The sequence below is a fragment of the Phyllostomus hastatus genome, unplaced genomic scaffold (genome assembly GCF_019186645.2).
Source record: "Phyllostomus hastatus isolate PE091 unplaced genomic scaffold, TTU_PhHast_1.1 phas_scaffold_501, whole genome shotgun sequence".
NCBI classification, from domain to species: domain Eukaryota; kingdom Metazoa; phylum Chordata; class Mammalia; order Chiroptera; family Phyllostomidae; genus Phyllostomus; species Phyllostomus hastatus.
This window is the reverse complement of record NW_025334033.1, coordinates 6,942,050-6,959,750: the sequence shown is the minus strand read 5'-3', so window position 1 is coordinate 6,959,750 and position 17,701 is coordinate 6,942,050. Positions and strand designations below refer to the sequence as shown.

Here is a 17,701-nt window from a genome sequence, read left to right as displayed (position 1 = left end):
TGAGCTGTGCTGGGGCCCAGCTGGCAGGGCTGCTGGGCCAGGCCCGCAGGGTGTCTGCTGATGCCAGCGCTCACGCAGAGCGACGCAGCAGCAGAGGGCAGAGCGCAGAGCGCAGTGGGCGTGGCGCCAGGCCCGGCCTCCGGCCAGGCGCTCCTGTCTGCGAGAGAGAACTTCAGTTGGGGCTTTCGTTTCTTTTGAACGGCAAGCGTAGTCCCCTCATAGAAAGATACTTTTGGGAAACTTTTTGTTCCTCCTACTCAGTTCTTAACAGTTTTCCCAAACAATGATTTTCCCTCCAACGTGGGGTTGGAGGGACACTGCTGAGTGGCATCTGATATTTTCTGTTTATTATAATACTTCGGGGGTGGGGGAGGGTGAGATTACAGGGATAATTCTTTTAAAAAGAATTCAGTATGTTGTGCTTATATTGGGAAGGATATATAAATGAGTCCACTGGAATGAGTCATGGGAATTTTCTCATAGAACCAGTAAGATTTTTGCTTTGTGTGTCTCTCCTAAGAAGTAGTTTTGGTCCTACTCATAGTTTTCTACTCGTGAGTAATTGCAGCACAGTAAAATAGGGCTCAGTTCATTTGCATTTACATTATTTAGGTTGTGAGATTTTCTCATCAGTGTGTTACTAGTCAGGCAGGGTAAAGTATGTAGACTCAAGTAACGCCCCCCCACAACCTCAGTGGCCTCACAAAGCCACCATTTACCTCTCACTCACACGACCACATCAACGGGGGGCCTCTGCCATCACAGTCGCTCAGGGACCAGGGTGGGAAGCTTCAGCTTCAGTGGAAAGGCAACAGGGCAGCCGTGGAAAGGCAACAGGGAAAGGCAACAGGGCAAAACATTCAGTGGCTCTTTTATCTTCCCCTCAAAAATCACATCAATTCCACTTACATGCTGCTAGCTAAACTATGCTACACAGTCACACCTGATTTCAAAGGGGCAAGTTCAGAAGCAAAGAGCTGGAAATGCCCGCACCAAAAACTCCCACAGGAGCACGCAGCAGGCAGACTGCCCCTCCCTCTCGGGTGTCTGACTTGAGCAGGAGAGCTGTTTGGACAAGGACACAATAGCTGCAGTCATCACTCACACAGTGACCTTCTGGGGCATTTCCAGTTTCACATATGCTGTTTAATTGTCAACCAGAGTCAGTGCTATTGTCCCGCTGGGAAACTGCGGTCACAGAACTAGCTAACCAGGCTTCATGTGCCCAACTCACTGGGCCTCTGTTCAAGTTCAAAGTAAATTCAAACAGGTTTGTTTTAGCACGAAGGTAATAATTATCCTATTAGCATCACCCCACATTCATTTAGCACTTTGAAAAGTTAAAGTGGTTTCACACCTTATGTTTGATCTTTGTAACAATTCCATGTGCTAGATAGAGATTTTATTATCCCATTCTTAAGGTAAGGAAATAGCTGGGGGATAGAGCAGAGGAGGGAAGGAGGGAGGGCAAGAGGGAGGGGGAAGGGTATGGAGAGTATGCAGTGGGGCAGAGAGAATGGTAGTCTTTTGTGAATTCCTTTTTTTCCCTCTAACTTCAGCAGCAGAGGTGGAACTAGTACTGGTAGTACTGGTGGAATTAGTAGGTGGAATAGGAGGTTTTTCTCCTATTCTGTATTCTTTAGAATTTAGAAGTACCAGTATCTACCCAGACACAATATTTGAATTAACTAGTGTGTTGGATTAACTAGCACACGCCCGCTTATGCCTGATGACTTTTGGTGGAGAGAGCCCGTGCTATGGGTGAAATTAGGAAGACTTCCTGCCCGCCATTTCTGTCCGCTACGTAGAGGACACACAGGAGGAGGGCCAAGGGCTCCTCTGTCCCTTAGCACTTCCAGGCTGTCAACTGAACAGAGGCAACATGCCCTCAGATGTCCCAGAACACCAGAGCAGCAGTCCTGATGCATTTCTTTCCCCCCAGTTCTCTGACTACCAGAATTACCTGGTGAACAGCTGTGTAAAGGAGAACCCCACCATGGAGCGGTCCATAGCCCTGTGCAATGGCATCTCGCAGTGGGTGCAGCTGATGGTGCTCAGCCGCCCCACCCCGCAGCTGCGCGCTGAAGTCTTCATCAAGTTCATCCAGGTGGCTCAGGTGAGTGATGGAATAAGAGTATGGCCTGGGCTACGAGGTAAATTATCCCCTCTTCCCGCAGCCAAGTCCTTCCCTCCTGAGCCACAGTGGGGTTAGTTGCCTTGAACTGTCCTGGCATCTGGTCAACATTGTAATGAAATGATGTTGACTGAAACGATGTCATTTGAGGACCCACAGTACTATGAACACACACCTGAAATTTTCCAGAGATTCTAGCTTCTGTCTCCCAAGTACTGACCTATATAGGCACTGACATTGAACAGAGTAAGACAGTCCTTTCCCTCAAAAATGAAAGTCTGCTTAATTCAGTGTAAAACATTTATAAGATTATGCTTAATCTTACATTTTTCCAGTTGTAGATGGACTAGACCAGTGTTTCTCAAAGTTGGTACACAGACTACCTGCTCTGATATCAACTAAAGGTGTATTAAAAGCACAAATCCCTAAATTCAGCCCCAGATCCAAGCAATCAGACTACCAGGGCTTGGGTGCGGAAATGTTTGTTTTATTTATTTTTAGAGAGAGAGGAATGGAGGGAGAAAGAGAGGAAGAGAAACATCCATTGACTGCCTCTCAAACACTCCCTGACTGGGGACTGAACTCCCAACCCAGGCATGTGCAGGACAGTGCCCAACCAACTGAGCCACACTGGTCAGGGCGGGTCCAGAAATCTTTGCGTTAAACAAGTATTTTGGGGTGATTCCCAGAAACCAGTGACCTAGATGGTGGTCCAAAGACCATCAGCATGAAGGGAAGGAGATGTGATGCCTTGCTAGACCTGGGATCTAGTGGCCTGGGATTAAGCCTAAGGGGAGAAATGAACAGGAAATTGCAGCACCTGACAGCTAGCGTTTGACCAATGTAAGCAAGACGGCACAGAGACAAGAGGCAGCCTCTGAGCTTGCGTGTCACAGACATGTTCAGTGACTGTCCTTATCTGCTTTGTGTATCGTAGAAGCTCCACCAACTACAGAACTTCAATACTTTGATGGCTGTGATAGGAGGCCTATGTCACAGCTCAATCTCCAGGCTCAAGGATACAAGTTCACACGTCCCACATGAAATCAATAAGGTCAGTGCTACTGTCTCTTCTGAAGCTTCTTAGCAGCATTCCTAGGGCCAGCGTCAACATTTCCTTTTTAAGGGGGTGACCCAGGAAGCTTTTGCAAACCACACCACCCCGTCAACCAGGAAAAATACCAAGGAGGCAAACCCCAAGAAAACCTGCAGGATGGGGACATCGCAGATTTGAAAGTGGCCGTGACTCAATCTTGCCTCAGTGTCCCTACACGTGTCCCTGCTGGTCAGTTAAAAGAACGTGTGCCTCTCCCCCATGCTTATACGCTGCGGACGATTCGGGCACTGTCTTTGACACTGACTCCCGCACTCCACAGTGTTTTCCCAAGAGGAACAGGGTCTCGTTTGCATGTCAAGTATAAGCATATAGTGGCACATTGACACCCTGGCTCTCCAGATCCCTTGGAGAATGACTTTCTGGGTAGTTGGATTTCCCCAGGTAATTAGAAATTAGTTTTTTCACATGCCATTTTGTAATAGTGTTTCACTGAGGAATATTTCTCTTAAATATCCCAAGTACTTTCCTCCATTATTAGATTTTACAGAATTGATTTTAATCCTTTAGAACATAAGGCTGTTAAAAAATATAAGGTAAGGCACTATGATATACTGAAGATGTCAGTGCAGCTAAGGGCAGTGTAATGACTGCTCTTTGAGCATTTTTATCTCATTTAAGAGGACCAACACCCCTTCCTAAACTCAAGCCCCAGTCCTCCGTGGCTGGCACAGACTCTCTTCTTAGGAAGCGACATCAGTGCCTCGTTCTCCCAGTTTTTCCCAGGTGTTCTGCCTCCTCTTGGGTCTCTAATTAATCATCCTACTCTCACGAGTGGCTCTGAGGATGGTGACCCACCCCCTCCTGGTGGTCCGGTCACCTGAAAATCCCCTAGTAGCTCTGCAGGGACCAGGTGGAACAACTAAAAAGATTGCCCATGTCTCAGAGGTGACAGAGGAAATAGTCACAGAGATTAACGTGCCTTCGTGTCATTTCCCTAATAAGACATAGCTTGCTCCTCTTAAGCTTGGGGTCTCCCACGCTAGCGCTTCCTTGTCTGCACCTGCTTGCCCTCAGGGGGTCTGCATAGTGGATCAGTTAAGTCTACCTTAAAGCAAGCATCCCCCCAGTAGTTTATTTCACCTTCAAAAAAGGACAAAACATTATTTTTTGCTGTTAACTTCTCATCTGTGAGCACCTTCCATACTTCCACCACCGGCACTGTTTGTGTGAGGAAGAGGCTCTCTGGCCAGGTCAGAGTGACTGAGGGAGGCCAACTCCAAAACCTCAAGATCTTCCTGGGGTGGGGAAGCAGGAGGACAGGGTGAAATGGTGCATCAGTTTTATTAAATGAACTTCCGGCAGTGTTTAAAATGGTAATTTTGTGTCAGAACATGATTGGCAGTCTTTACTTCCTGTCTTTGCTTCTGAGAAAGCTGGCCATCACGCGTGGGGAAGGCGGTTGTGTGAACTGCTGGCTGACCCAGGCCAGGCGTGTTGGGAGTGAACATCCGATCTGGCTGCTCCCTGTCGGTGCTGGTGAGCAGCTGTGTGTCCTGCAGGGCCAGGGCAGGGGCTGAGCTCTGATGAAGAGCTCTCTGGGGCCTATGCCCCATCCTCGTGTCCTTTGCTGGGAATTGGTCTGGTCTATTGTCTCGCCAGTTCAGGGTTTGTCAGTGAATGGAATGTCACCTGCTCCCTAGACATGGGCCCATTTTTGAGAATCATTAAGATGATGAGGCCCTCAGCGTGGCATGAAGGCTGAAACATGCCAGCAACTACGGAAGCTGTCACGCTTTCCCCATGCCAGCAACACCGTCAGCACTGCTAGTGTCACACACCAAATGTTCAGTGATGTGGTGTCTCTGGAAGGGCTCAGAAGACACCAGGGAAGGGAGCTGCGTGGCTTGGGGCAGAGATCAGAGGCACGTAATAGTCACTGTATATATACTCTTGTACCTTTTTGATTTTTATATCAGGTGCTTATTTAAAAGAAACATTGTAGTATAAAAATGATAAGACCTCATTTAAAACTTTCTAATTATATAGTAGAATCAGGGAAAGAACACCTGTGTTTGTAAATATACCCTGACATTTGATAAAAGCTGGAGTTTACATTTGGGGATGGGGTGCAATCATGGCAGAGGCTGAAAGTAAATGAGGTGGCCACTGCAGACAGTGCAACCTGCCTGGCACGTAACAGTGACTGGATCTCCTCTTCTCTTTATAGGTCCTGGGTGAGATGACTGAGCTGCTGTCCTCCTGCAGAAACTATGACAACTACCGGCGAGCCTATGGGGAGTGCACCCACTTCAAGATCCCCATCCTGGGGGTGCACCTCAAGGACCTCATCTCCCTGTATGAAGCCATGCCTAACTATCTGGAGGATGGGAAGGTGAACGTCCATAAGCTGCTGGCTCTTTACAATCACATCAACGAACTGGTCCAGCTACAAGAAGTGGCCCCGCCCTTGGAGGCCAACAAGGACTTGGTGCACCTGCTGACGGTGAGGCTCACCCGGGAGATGATGACTAAGCACTTTCTGTGTGCCAGGCACCACTCTTTGCACCTTACCAAATATTAGCTCAGTTAGTCCTCATAAAAACTATGAAGGTACTACTGCTGTTATTTCCATTTTATGGATGGGAGTACAGAGGTACAAAGACATCATTTTCTAGAGGATGAGACATTACTTAGCAGCAGAGCTTGGGCTCACACCCAGAAGGCAGGACGCAGGAGATGTACTCTTAAGCAGGATGCCCTTCTGACTCCTAGGAGTGTTTCCCTCTGCCTGCAAGGGCAGTCCTGGGCTCTCTGGGAGGAAGTGAGGGCAAATCAGGGTACAGGCTTGTAAGAGATGGAGACAGTGTGTTCTCATGAAGAAGGACAAGGCAATGAGTTAAAAAGAAAAAGGGAAAACGGGTTCTTTGTTTGGATTCCTATTCCTGGAAACATTTGAGCCAAAAACGCGAACACTGGCAATGGTGCAGGAGACCAGGACGTGCACTCCGGGTGCAGGGGGAGAGCAGATGAACTCCCTTCGGGACCTGCAGTTCTGTAGGCTCACCAGCTGTGTCACTGTGGTCATGTGACTCTAAGTCCAGCTGGTATCTAATCCTAGCCCTTCCTCTAGTGGCAAGGTGACCTTGGTCTTGACCTTAGACATCATCATTTATAGAAACATGTACAGAATCTTAACTTTTGGGGATCACAAATCCTGTGATGAAAGCTGTGAACATTCTTCCCAGAAAAATACACATAAGCCATATACACACAAATACTTTTGAGTTCCAGACTTCCTGAAGCCCATCCAGGGACAGTAGGTTCAAAACGAGATTGTAAGACCTCTCTCCTCTAAAATGTTATGGTTCTAATACATGTGGAATTTATTACTCTTGCTATTGTTTAATAATGCCTGTTACTTAACCTGGGTTCCAGTCCAAGAATCAAATTGTACTAGTATCAGGCCACGCGGACTACCCTTCCAGACCATCTGTCTGCTTTGGGAAGAACAAGTGTGGTGTGGGCCATCAGACCACCCAACACCTAAACTGCATAAAGGCTTACAGATTAAATTGTAGTTTAAATGAGGCATCTTGCGATTTCTCCAAAATCTAAAAACATTTTAACCAAAAAGGAATTAATGCTTGCCCTATTACAGTAGTAGTTGCTTTACCCTCCAGACTGTGAATTTAAAAAAACTTCCAAAAACCTAGAATAAACCACTGGAGGCAAAGAACAAGAAAGAAATACAGCATCCTAGCAATTAATGCTGTTGTTGTGACCCACAGCTGTCCCTGGATCTCTACTACACTGAGGATGAAATCTACGAGCTTTCCTACGCCCGGGAGCCAAGGAACCACAAAGCCCCAGTAAGTTTTCATATCAGACTCTTGCAGGTAACGGGTGCATTCATCTGAAGGGATGGACCTTTAGTTTCCTAAGAGTATTGTGTTCCTACTGTGTGCCCAACCTGTGCTGGGAGCAGTTCCTGACCATAAAGAGCCTACGGTCTTGAAGGGCTAAGACTGATGTGTGAACGGTAAATAACTAAACACCATAAGAGCATCAGACTGGTGGAATCAGTCAGTGATTTGCAAATTAGAGAAGGGAGCAAGTGTTGGCTGGAGTGACCTCTCGCTGTTATAAAGTGGCCCCACATCAATTTCCCTTCTGTGATTCACTGCTGATAATGCGAGCAATATGCACCTGTCAGAGGCTAACTTCAGAGGATTTCCAGCTTGATAGATAGAAAAGTCCCATCATTCTGTAGTCATCTGGGTCAGAGAGAGCAGGCTACTAAGTCCTGTGACCTCCTGTGCAGAGCCCTCAAATAGCACAGTCCTAGCTCTGCATAATCCGAACATCCCAGGTTATACGGCCCCACCTCTCCTACAGGCAGGTTTATAATTCCAGTATTCCTTCTGAATGACTGATAATTCCCCACAATGTCCTGGGAAGCTTCACAGCCCCAAAACAAGTGGTACTCAAGGGGAGAGAGTTGCCCCACATAAGAAATTCAGCTTACCTGTTCAGGTGGCTAAATTTCATTGTCTCTATAGCAAAGACCAAGTTCTAGCTTCCTATTGTAATGAAAGATGTTCACTGAAAATACCTGATAGATTTCATTTTCAGAATGTTAGAAGGCATTTCAATGGAAATGGTACCTTCTATTTTCAGAAAAGATTTTAATTTAGGCTAAGTCTTAAATACTTAAGACTGGACTTCTCATCTCAGCTTGTCTGGGCCTCAGATTGTTTTCCAGTATGTGTCTTTCTACTTTTTAGCTATTTCTCTCCTCATCTGTATCTCTACTTATTAACAAATAAGTAGAGAACAGAGGAAATGTTAGGGATCCACTTTACTCTTGGTTGATAGCTTTGGCAAAAGCCTTAACGGAGAAGGAATTGAAACCAGGGTAAGTTGAGAATTTTAAGTTATCTGCAGAGGGAGATAACGTATGTGAGGAGCATTTCATAAACTGTAAAACCCAGCACGTGAACTAGTCAAGATTACTGTTTTAAATTTCAATTATGTGGGCTCTCTGCTTCCTGCCCTAGCACATACTTGGGCATTGTCTGCAGTGGTCAGGTAGTGGCAGCCATCAGGTACTGGGAAAGGAAGAAGCTGTAGATCATACTGCATTATAATCACAGGGGTTTCTCTGATTATTTCATTTTAGCCACTAACACCTTCAAAGCCACCAGTAGTAGTGGACTGGGCCTCTGGAGTATCTCCCAAACCTGACCCAAAGACTATAAGCAAACATGTCCAGAGGATGGTGGATGTAAGTACAGCTGTGTTTCAGCAGACAAAAGCAAGGGGAGAGAGGGAGGGGCACAGTGGTAGACACAGAAACCACTTCTCATATTGTGCCTGCAGAAGGTTCCGAAGATACTCAGTTCACTGTGCCATGTATGCTGAGGGCGAGGTACATGCGTTCGTATTTCCACATTTATCCTGGTTCACTCCAGTGACAATAGAAAAGTAAGAGCCAGAAAGTGGATGGGACAATGAGTAGTCGAGGATTAAGAGAGAGAAGGGAGCTCTTCTAGCTGAGCTAAAGCTCCACAGAAGATGCAGTCTGAGCTGAGCAATGAAAGGGCCGAGTAGAGGGAGACGGCCCCTCGGTGCAGGGAGCCAGGCCACCAGCCAAGCACACTAGCCGGGATGATGGCATAGCTGATAAGCAAATGGATCTCAGCACCTGGCCACCCTCCACCCACCTTTGCGGCAGCCTACCAAGCACGTTTCCTTGTTCCTTCCGTTAAAGGGAGAAGTGACTGGTTTCTCTTCGGTATTCACCAAAGAAAATCCTTTTTTTACAGTCTGTCTTCAAGAACTATGATCATGACCAAGATGGATACATTTCTCAGGAAGAATTTGAAAAAATTGCTGCGAGTTTTCCATTTTCCTTCTGTGTGATGGACAAAGACAGGTGAGGACCATGTGGTCATGAGCCCTCTGGTAAAAACAATTTGTGGTCGTGTCACTAGAAGAACTGGTAAACTTGGACGTGTTGCTGCTGTGACCACTTACCGAGAAGTCGGGCTGAGATGCTGGAGCAGTCACCAAACGAATGCTTGTCTGGCTTTGGTGTGGACCACAAGAGACCATGAAGCCAGTTTAGGAACAGTCCACTGTAAACTTTTAAAAGTTTTGTCTTCCTTCTTGTTTTCTCCTTATAGATTATGAAAAACTGGTGTTTATTAATACTGTGCATATTTACTTTTCACAAGGTGACAGAAGTTCTACTTTGGTTTCCTATGTAAAACCAAAAACCAAATGCACGGTGGGTGGGTTCCAGTTACGTATTCCGTACTGTCTGAAGTCAGAATCTGCAGCACGAAGTATTTCTCTCCCTACACACACACAATTTCCTTCATTTCTTTTTCAAGTCTTGTAGATGGTGGTTACATTAGTTGGGAAAACCTAGTTTAGCCAAAGAACAACTCTATAAAAACGAGTAATGCTGTCTCGACTACTCATTACAAGCTATTCATGTATGCTTCTTAAGAGGGCGGCTCATGAGCACATACTGTACTAGCGGTCGAGGATGAAAAGAAAGGGGAGTTTCTAAGGTGAGAAGCCACCCTTGCTCCCCTCCTCATGCCTTTGTCTGTCGTTGGCCGGCAGGGAAGGCCTCATCAGCAGGGACGAGATCACGGCCTACTTCATGAGGGCCAGCTCCATCTACTCCAAGCTGGGCCTGGGCTTTCCTCACAACTTCCAGGAGACAACCTACCTGAAGCCTACTTTCTGTGACAACTGTGCTGGATTCGTAAGTTGTTCCTAGAGTGTTTCAGAAGGGTTGAACTTGGGGAGGAGTACAAGATGCGTTACAATGACTAAGCCAGGCACAAACCTCTCAACCTCTATCAACACAACCTAGCGGAGCTCAAGCAAATGCCTAGACTGACCTAGTCTACAGATGCATGTTTTTCACTTGCACTCATCTTTCCCCATTCCTTCCTCATTTATTTTCCCTCTGGTACATGAGGCCTTGGGTAAATGCTAAATTTGGGATGTGTTTTTTAAGCGTTATATATTCATACGCTATTCCAAACGTTAGGAAAAAGGAATGTGACAGATTCTCACCCCTCCCCACATTAAAAGAACTACCTGTAATAAGTCATCTGGGCTCTGTCCCACCCCGATCAGCAGTTTCCTTCCCAACCCAGTCCCCAACCCCAGGATTTTTGAGATTTATTCTTTAGTTTGGGGTCCCGAGAAGCCTCTTTGTCCTGATTCAGCTCCTGGCACGGAGAAGGCCTGGCTCACATCCCGAGTTTCTTGAGAACACTTGACTCCGAGCAGCACAAACTTCCCGTTTTCAATCTAAGGTCAAGGGGGACAATGCATACAAGAGACAAATGAGGTTTCCCCCCAACCTGAGGCGGAAAGTAGAATGAGGGAAAATCAGGAGTGGATGTCAAGGCTCAGCCTACCACCAGAGGAATGACGTGTGGTGCCTTCTGTCTCTTGTCCTACAGCTCTGGGGCGTGATCAAACAAGGATATCGATGCAAAGGTAAGGCTCAGCTTTATTGAGTGCACTGTTTCCCCTGGTCTGAGGTGTGCTCCTATAAAGCACTATTTCTGCATGGTAGCTGTCCATTCATTCCACAACCTCCTAGCACAGCCTCATCCTCAAACTGGCTTCCCTAAAGGACCCCCTGAGGGTGACTGCCACCACACAGAAGACAGGAGCACCTGAGTGAGCAGTTGTGCAGTTCCCTTTATGAGATCCTCTCTCTGCCCTGGAAATAGGGATGGCTTGGTAGGAGACTATGCTTTCATACGGTCATGGAGAGGTGGATCCCCAAGGAAAGGTATAGAATGACATTTGGAACAGAAGTGACTACCAAAGGCCCTTGCCAGCTTTCCTTTTATTAGCAGATACCTGCCTTGTGACTAGAAAAATTCAGGACTGAAGGAAAGGAGACCTTTTATCGCAAGAAAGAATAAAACCTAACAGCTGGGTGCCCAGAGGGCCCCCTTCGAGTAGGCAGTATGTGTGGGATAACCAAAACAGCGCCTCTTCCCTCCGAGGTAACAGGGTGCTGCTCCTGCTTCTGAGTCTCATGGTGAGGGTTACAAGACCCTGAGCTCCAGGACTGATGGACCAACCAAGAATGCTGGGTTCATTAGGAATGTTAGATGTCCTAGGTCCAGAAGATAGGACAGGCATATGTGACCACAGGGCCCTGTATGAATGTCGTTTTGAGACCCTGGGGAAGTGAAAGACTTTCTGACCAGGGTGTCTTGCCTGCAGACTGCGGGATGAACTGCCACAAACAGTGCAAAGATCTGGTTGTGTTCGAGTGCAAGAAGCGCATCAAGAACTCAGTAGCTTCCACAGAGAACAGCACCTCTGTGGGGCCCACATTCAACCTCTGCTCACTGGGAGCCAAAGACCTGCTCCACGGTAAGTAGGCACTGGGAACATTCATCTTCGAAAGTGAAACGGGAAGGATAAGGTTTTCAGGGAGAAAAAATTACCTCCATCCTACTCCTTCTTAATAGAAACCAGCACAAATACCATCATGGAAAGCAGGCCTATATGTAATGCAGTCTACATTTTAAGATTTACACATCATCTTTGGGTACCACAGTTGTCACATAAAATCCAAATTTTCATGGAAGAAAATGGCAGAGAACAGCGTCAAGGACTGGGCCTCAGTGTGAAGTCTGGAAAGAGGGGCTATGCGCTTTTATACTCACCTACTTTGTGTGTTTTTATAAATTTCCAACTCTTCTGACTTTTGGAACCCTGTGATGTCACAGAACTGGTCCTGCCATTTTAAGGACTCCTTTACTGTTGCTTTTTTATCTGCTTTCTTTTTGCTCCTAAAAAGAAAGAGTTCCTAAGACTCTGTCCCAAGCTTTTAGTATGTCTAGGAATTTGACCCAAATAACAGAAGAGTTTACAATTTGGGCTGGTAAGAGGATTATAATTGTGTTACAGAAAAGTTGGAAAATGGAAATACAAAGAAATCATTACCCATAATACAGATCCAAAAGAGACAATGTAATTAGAGTGAATATAACAATTTATTTTGGTACTTAAATAACAGTATACCATATTTTGCCATGTATAATGCATATCCATGTTTTTGGCCCAAACTTTCAGGAAAAAAATCTTTCAATTTTTTAATTCAATTTTTTATTTAAATATAAAACCTATTATCATATTCCAGGGTATTATTTTGCATACAGATATCATTATTGCTTCCTAGAGTTACTTTTAATATATAAGCATATATAAAAAAAATTAAAACATTTACATAGATACAGAATTAGTACGACCATGTATAATGCGCATCCTTATTTCTTCTCTCAAACATTTGAGCCAAAAAAACGCGTCCTATATATGGCAAAATACAGTAATTATAATTTTAAGCTTTACTTGGATAAATATTTAATGTTAATTTAAATTATGTTCCCTTAGGGAAAAATTAAACTAGGATCTGTACAAGGTTTCTAGTACAGCTATTGATTCAGCTTACAAATGCTAAGCAAAGAACTTCTGTTGTTGTCCAGAAGCCATTCTGACTATCAATCCAATGTCTTGGCTGGACAGTTTAGTGATAGAAATATATACATGCAACATTTTAATAGAAAAGTATACTTTAAAATTACAGCTGAGTCTTTGTGAATCAGTAAACATAGATGATCTGCTATATTAAAGCCTACCACCCATCTCAAATGCATCTGCCCCTACTTTAGAATTTCAGGAACTTACTTCTTTTGGTTAAAATCTAGGCTGGGTCCTGGGTTAGGGTGCTGGTTCAAAGAAAACCAGAACGACTCCTCTTTCCTTTCCTAATCAGTATCAAACAAGGGCGGTACATTTTGATACACTTCCACAAAGCCAGAATTCCCCTCTCAGAGTTAAGCTGTGCCTATTGCACAAATGGGCTAATAGGTGCCAGAGAGAATTCCTACCAGCTGATCAAGGCTGCCTGTCTCAGGACCAAATCCCAGGGCCTACTGAAGGTATTTATTAAATGTTTCAGCCTATATATCAACCCTGCCCTCTTTAATTTATGAAACATTACAGCATCGAGGCAGAAGGGGGTCAATTTTTCTGAAGAAACAGAAACTCTCCAGGCAACCTTTGTGCAAATAGAAAAAAATGCCCTTTCCCAGGGTGGATGGGGCCTGATACCGGCAACCACGGCATGGCAGCAAAGCCCCCAACTTTCAGTCCCCCTCATGCCTACACTGGGCACCTTAAAGTGAGTCCATCTGGGGCCTGTGGAATTCCTGTGACAGTAAGAAAGATCTCATTTGACACGAATGCATCCATCTTGAGTCTGCTTTTCTGAACTACAGTACTAACATGTCATGTACCTCCCTACAGCCCCCGAGGAAGGACCTTTCACGTTCCCTAACGGGGAGGCTGTGGAACATGGTGAAGACAGTAAGGATCGGACCATCATGCTCATGGGGGTGTCCTCACAGAAGATTTCTGTTCGGCTGAAGAGGACTGTGGCCCACAAGGCCACACAGACGGAATTCCTGCCCTGGATTGGCAGCGAGGGCCCTTCTGGTCCTTTCGCACTGTCTTCCCCACGGAAGACAGCCCAGGACACTCTGTACGTGCTTCCCAGCCCGACGTCTCCCTGTCCCAGCCCAGTCCTGGTCAGAAAGCGGGCTTTTGTCAAGTGGGAGAATAAAGACTCCCTCATAAAATCAAAGGAGGAGCTCCGTCACCTCAAACTCCCAACCTACCAAGAGCTGGAACAGGTACCTTTTCCTTTCTTTTCTTACTCTCTGAGAAGCGGGCCTGAACTAGGGAAGGACATATAGACAAGGTTCAGACCAGATTGATTACTGGAATAAAGCCAAAAAAGAAAGGAAAAAAAAGGATTCTGGCTTTCTCTCAAAGAAACCAGTGTAGGCCCTGATTTACTTACAGGAGAACAGAGTATGTCCAGGGCTCCCTGTCGCCATAACGGCGCCACTTCAAAGAGCCAGTGCCCACCACTCTTCACAGCAGGCTCCTCAAGGGGGAAAAACTGTCTACTGGTCAGTGTTACTGTGCGGACACCACACCCCTTTTCTAGCTGGAACTTAAAATGAACTTACCTAAGTCCTCCTTCCTTGTAATTTTTACTGTTCATCGGGGTTATGTTTTGGGACCTTCATGGTTGCCTAGGCATCTTCCTAAAAGAAGGTAGGTGACCTCTGTGCTACCAAAAAAAAAAAAAAGCTTCACTCTTAATATAAATGAGGGAAATCATTTCTAACGCATCAGATAATGTGCTGATCTGCTATATGTATGTATTAGAACAGGTAAATCAATAGTAGCTGAATATAACATACAGTAGTACACTCTGTAAAATGGTAAAAACTGTGCTACCAGGAGCTGCTTTTTTTCTGTCAGGCTCACAATGTCTAATAAGGTACCCAATGGAGCAAAACGAGGTTTACCAAGAAAAGGAGAACAGGACTTTGGGAATACAGTGCCAAAGATTTGAGAGAAGGGGAGAATGAGGTTTAAAGAAAAAGAAGAAAGGAAAGCTAGGAAAGTAAGAGATGGAACAACAGGCAGTTTCCAAATACTTTTTAGTTCTTTTTATTTAGAGTGCAAAGCTTACGGCGAGCTGGCTTAGACAGACCTCTTGTGATGGGGTCCGTAGTTGTTTTATTTTTTTTAACTGATGGCAGGTAAGTTACTGTATTTTGCCATGTATAATATGCACTTTTTTGCCCAGATTTTTGAGGGAAAAATAAGGATGAGCATTATCACATGGATATAATGATTACACACCATGGGTATAATAACAGGCATAATAATCCCGTGTATAATGCGCGCAAAACTGTGGGTGTGCATTATACACAGCAAAACATGGGAAGTCATTTTAGAGACAGACTACCTCAGATCCAACATTATCATTTACTTCATTAAAGGGGAAGAGTGCCTCTCTGCCTTCCCCCTGCCCCAAAAGCATCAAGGCTGGCAATGTGTTTTTGGAGGCCTATCATTATGACAAGAACGCCAACATCCACCTAGGTAGGATCCCTTAAATAATCCTGCACAGTACACAGTGAAAGCGCTGGATGGCCTCAGGGCTCCCCACCTTGTTCTCAGTGTTGTGCCTTCCCTGCCAGACTCCCGGGAACTGACTTAGAGGCACATCTGAAGAAACAAGTTACATGTGTAACGCAATAAGAAACTCTTGGTTTGGTGCCTGGAACATAATATTAGGAGAAACATATGAAAAAACAGATTTTCTGGATAAAAGGTACTCTCTTGCTCAGAGTATTTTTAAGACATGCTTTAAGTCGATCAAAAGATGGCAAAACATGGGCTAGACAAAGCACTCTCTCCTTAGATGTAGATCTCTCTTCAGAAGTAGTAACTACCACAAGTAACTTTTAAGAAAAACGAAAGACATCTTGAAAAGTGAACTCAACAGAGTAGAAAGAACTTCACGAAGATGTGTATTTCTAGTCCCAGATGTTTCTTGTAACTAGCTCTCAAACTCTGTGACCTGTTTGGTCCTCTGTACAATACAGGGCCAGGATTCTATAGATCTCTCTACAGTCTGCTTCAGATCTTGACACATTGCATACCTATGAAAAGGACCAACGTAGCTGGCAATAATGACTGCTTGATGTAAGAAGTAGGTGGTAGAAATATTTCTGAAGAGGTAGGTCCAGAATAATTCCTACCCACCAATACCAGAATTTGTAAGTCCTGTCACCATCTTCTTAGTTGCCTCTCTTTACTTTTATCCTTGTCATAGGGACCTAGGGACAAGAATTCACAATCGTGTCTTAGAAAAATAATGAGCTCCACTTTCCCATTAAGTAAAACCCTTACAATGACTCGTCTATATGTAATTCAATAGCCCCATGCACAGCTCACTGTGAGCTTTGAACTTTAAACAAAAAAAGCACACTGACCCTACGGAATTGAGTACTAGGACAACCGCCTGTTGGCCCCAGTTCTCCCATCACCTACTTTCCTACACTATTCTAGCAGAGGTGAAAGATAAACAGAATCAGAAAACTATATATTAGAAAGTTGTGTTAACCACTTAATTATAGTATAAAGACTTAAGGAGTATTATCTAATTTCTCAATAAATTCACAGCATAAAAAGACGTAAACTGTGACATCAAAAACATAAAAGGGGAGGAGTAAAACGGTGGAAACCTACAGGCAAACGAAGGTGCTACCAACATGAAAAGGGCTATTTTATTGATGATACATTTTATATAGGCCACAAGGTAACCACAAAGCAAAAATCTAAAGTAGAGTTATGAAACATGAACAGGGAAGAATGAGCTAATTACCACAGAAAACCACCACTTGACAAAGGTAAACAAATGGAGAAACCACCAGAAGGCAAACAATAAGATGGCTGCAGTAAGTCCTTTATATATCAGTAATCACTCCAAATATAAATAGACTGCATTCACCAATCAAAAGGCAGAGTGGCCATATAGATTTCAAAAAAAAAAAAAAAGACCCAACTCTAAGCTCACTACCTATAGGAAACTCATTTTAGCTCTACAGACACACAGGCTCAAAGTGAAGAGATGGAAGAGGATATTCCAGAAACAAAAACAACATGGCCACAGCCATTCTCATATCAGACAAAACAGACTTCAAGCCAAAAACAATGATGAGACAATGAAGGTACAACAACTCTGAATATGCACACTGCCATCATTGGAGCACTGAAGTGTATTAAGCAAATAATTATAGATCTAAAGAGAGAAACAGACCATACAATAATAGTAGGGGATTTCAATACCCCACTGTCAACAATGGATAGGTTATCCAGTCAATTTAACAGAAAATGTTAAATTGAACCACACTCTACAAACCAAATTAATAGACAGACATACATAGGAAAGTCTATCCAAGAGCAGCAGAATACACATTCTTCTTCAGTGTACAGGGAACATTTCCCAGGATAAACCAAATGATAGGGCACAAAACAAATCTCAGCAAATTTAAAGACTGAAATCATACCAACTATAATTTCAGATCACAGTAGTATGAAACTAGAAATCAACAAGAGGAAAAATGAAAATTTACAAATATATGGGAACAGAACAATCAATGGATCAAAGAAATCCAATGGGAAATAAAAAATTATCTCAAAACAAATGAAAATGGAATACAGTATATCAGAACTTATGGGATATAGCAAAAGCAGTTATGAGAGGAAAGTTTTAACAATAAATGCATATCTTTAAGAAGTTAGATCCTAACCTAACTTTACATGTCTTGGGGGAAAAAAAAAAAGTAAGCCCAAAGTCGGCAGAAAGGAGAAAAATAACAGAGTGGAAATAAGTGAAACAGAGACAAGAAAAATAATAAAGGCTTGATGAAAACAAAAGCTGTTTTTTTGAAAAGATAAACAAAACTGACAAGCCTTTAGCCAGTCTAAGAAAAAAAGAAGACTCAAATAAAATTAGAAATGCAAAAGGAGCCATTACAACTGTTACTACACAAATACATAAGACCACAAGAGATCAGTATGAACAA

The 17,701-nt window shown here is 44.2% G+C and overlaps 1 protein-coding gene across 2 annotated transcripts in view; it reads left to right on the top strand.

Moving 5' to 3' along the window:
• The window catches only part of RASGRP1 (RAS guanyl releasing protein 1), an 82,216-nt gene that overhangs the window by 58,538 nt on the left and 5,977 nt on the right, over positions 1 to 17,701 (top strand). For both annotated transcript variants that reach the window (XM_045822227.1, XM_045822228.1), the window contains 10 exons: positions 1,943 to 2,116; positions 3,072 to 3,188; positions 5,419 to 5,694; positions 6,980 to 7,060; positions 8,371 to 8,475; positions 9,017 to 9,126; positions 9,825 to 9,969; positions 10,682 to 10,718; positions 11,463 to 11,615; positions 13,554 to 13,939. In XM_045822227.1, the coding sequence (XP_045678183.1) occupies positions 1,943 to 2,116; positions 3,072 to 3,188; positions 5,419 to 5,694; positions 6,980 to 7,060; positions 8,371 to 8,475; positions 9,017 to 9,126; positions 9,825 to 9,969; positions 10,682 to 10,718; positions 11,463 to 11,615; positions 13,554 to 13,939 (1,584 nt within the window). The remainder of the gene's footprint in view (positions 1 to 1,942; positions 2,117 to 3,071; positions 3,189 to 5,418; positions 5,695 to 6,979; positions 7,061 to 8,370; positions 8,476 to 9,016; positions 9,127 to 9,824; positions 9,970 to 10,681; positions 10,719 to 11,462; positions 11,616 to 13,553; positions 13,940 to 17,701) is intronic.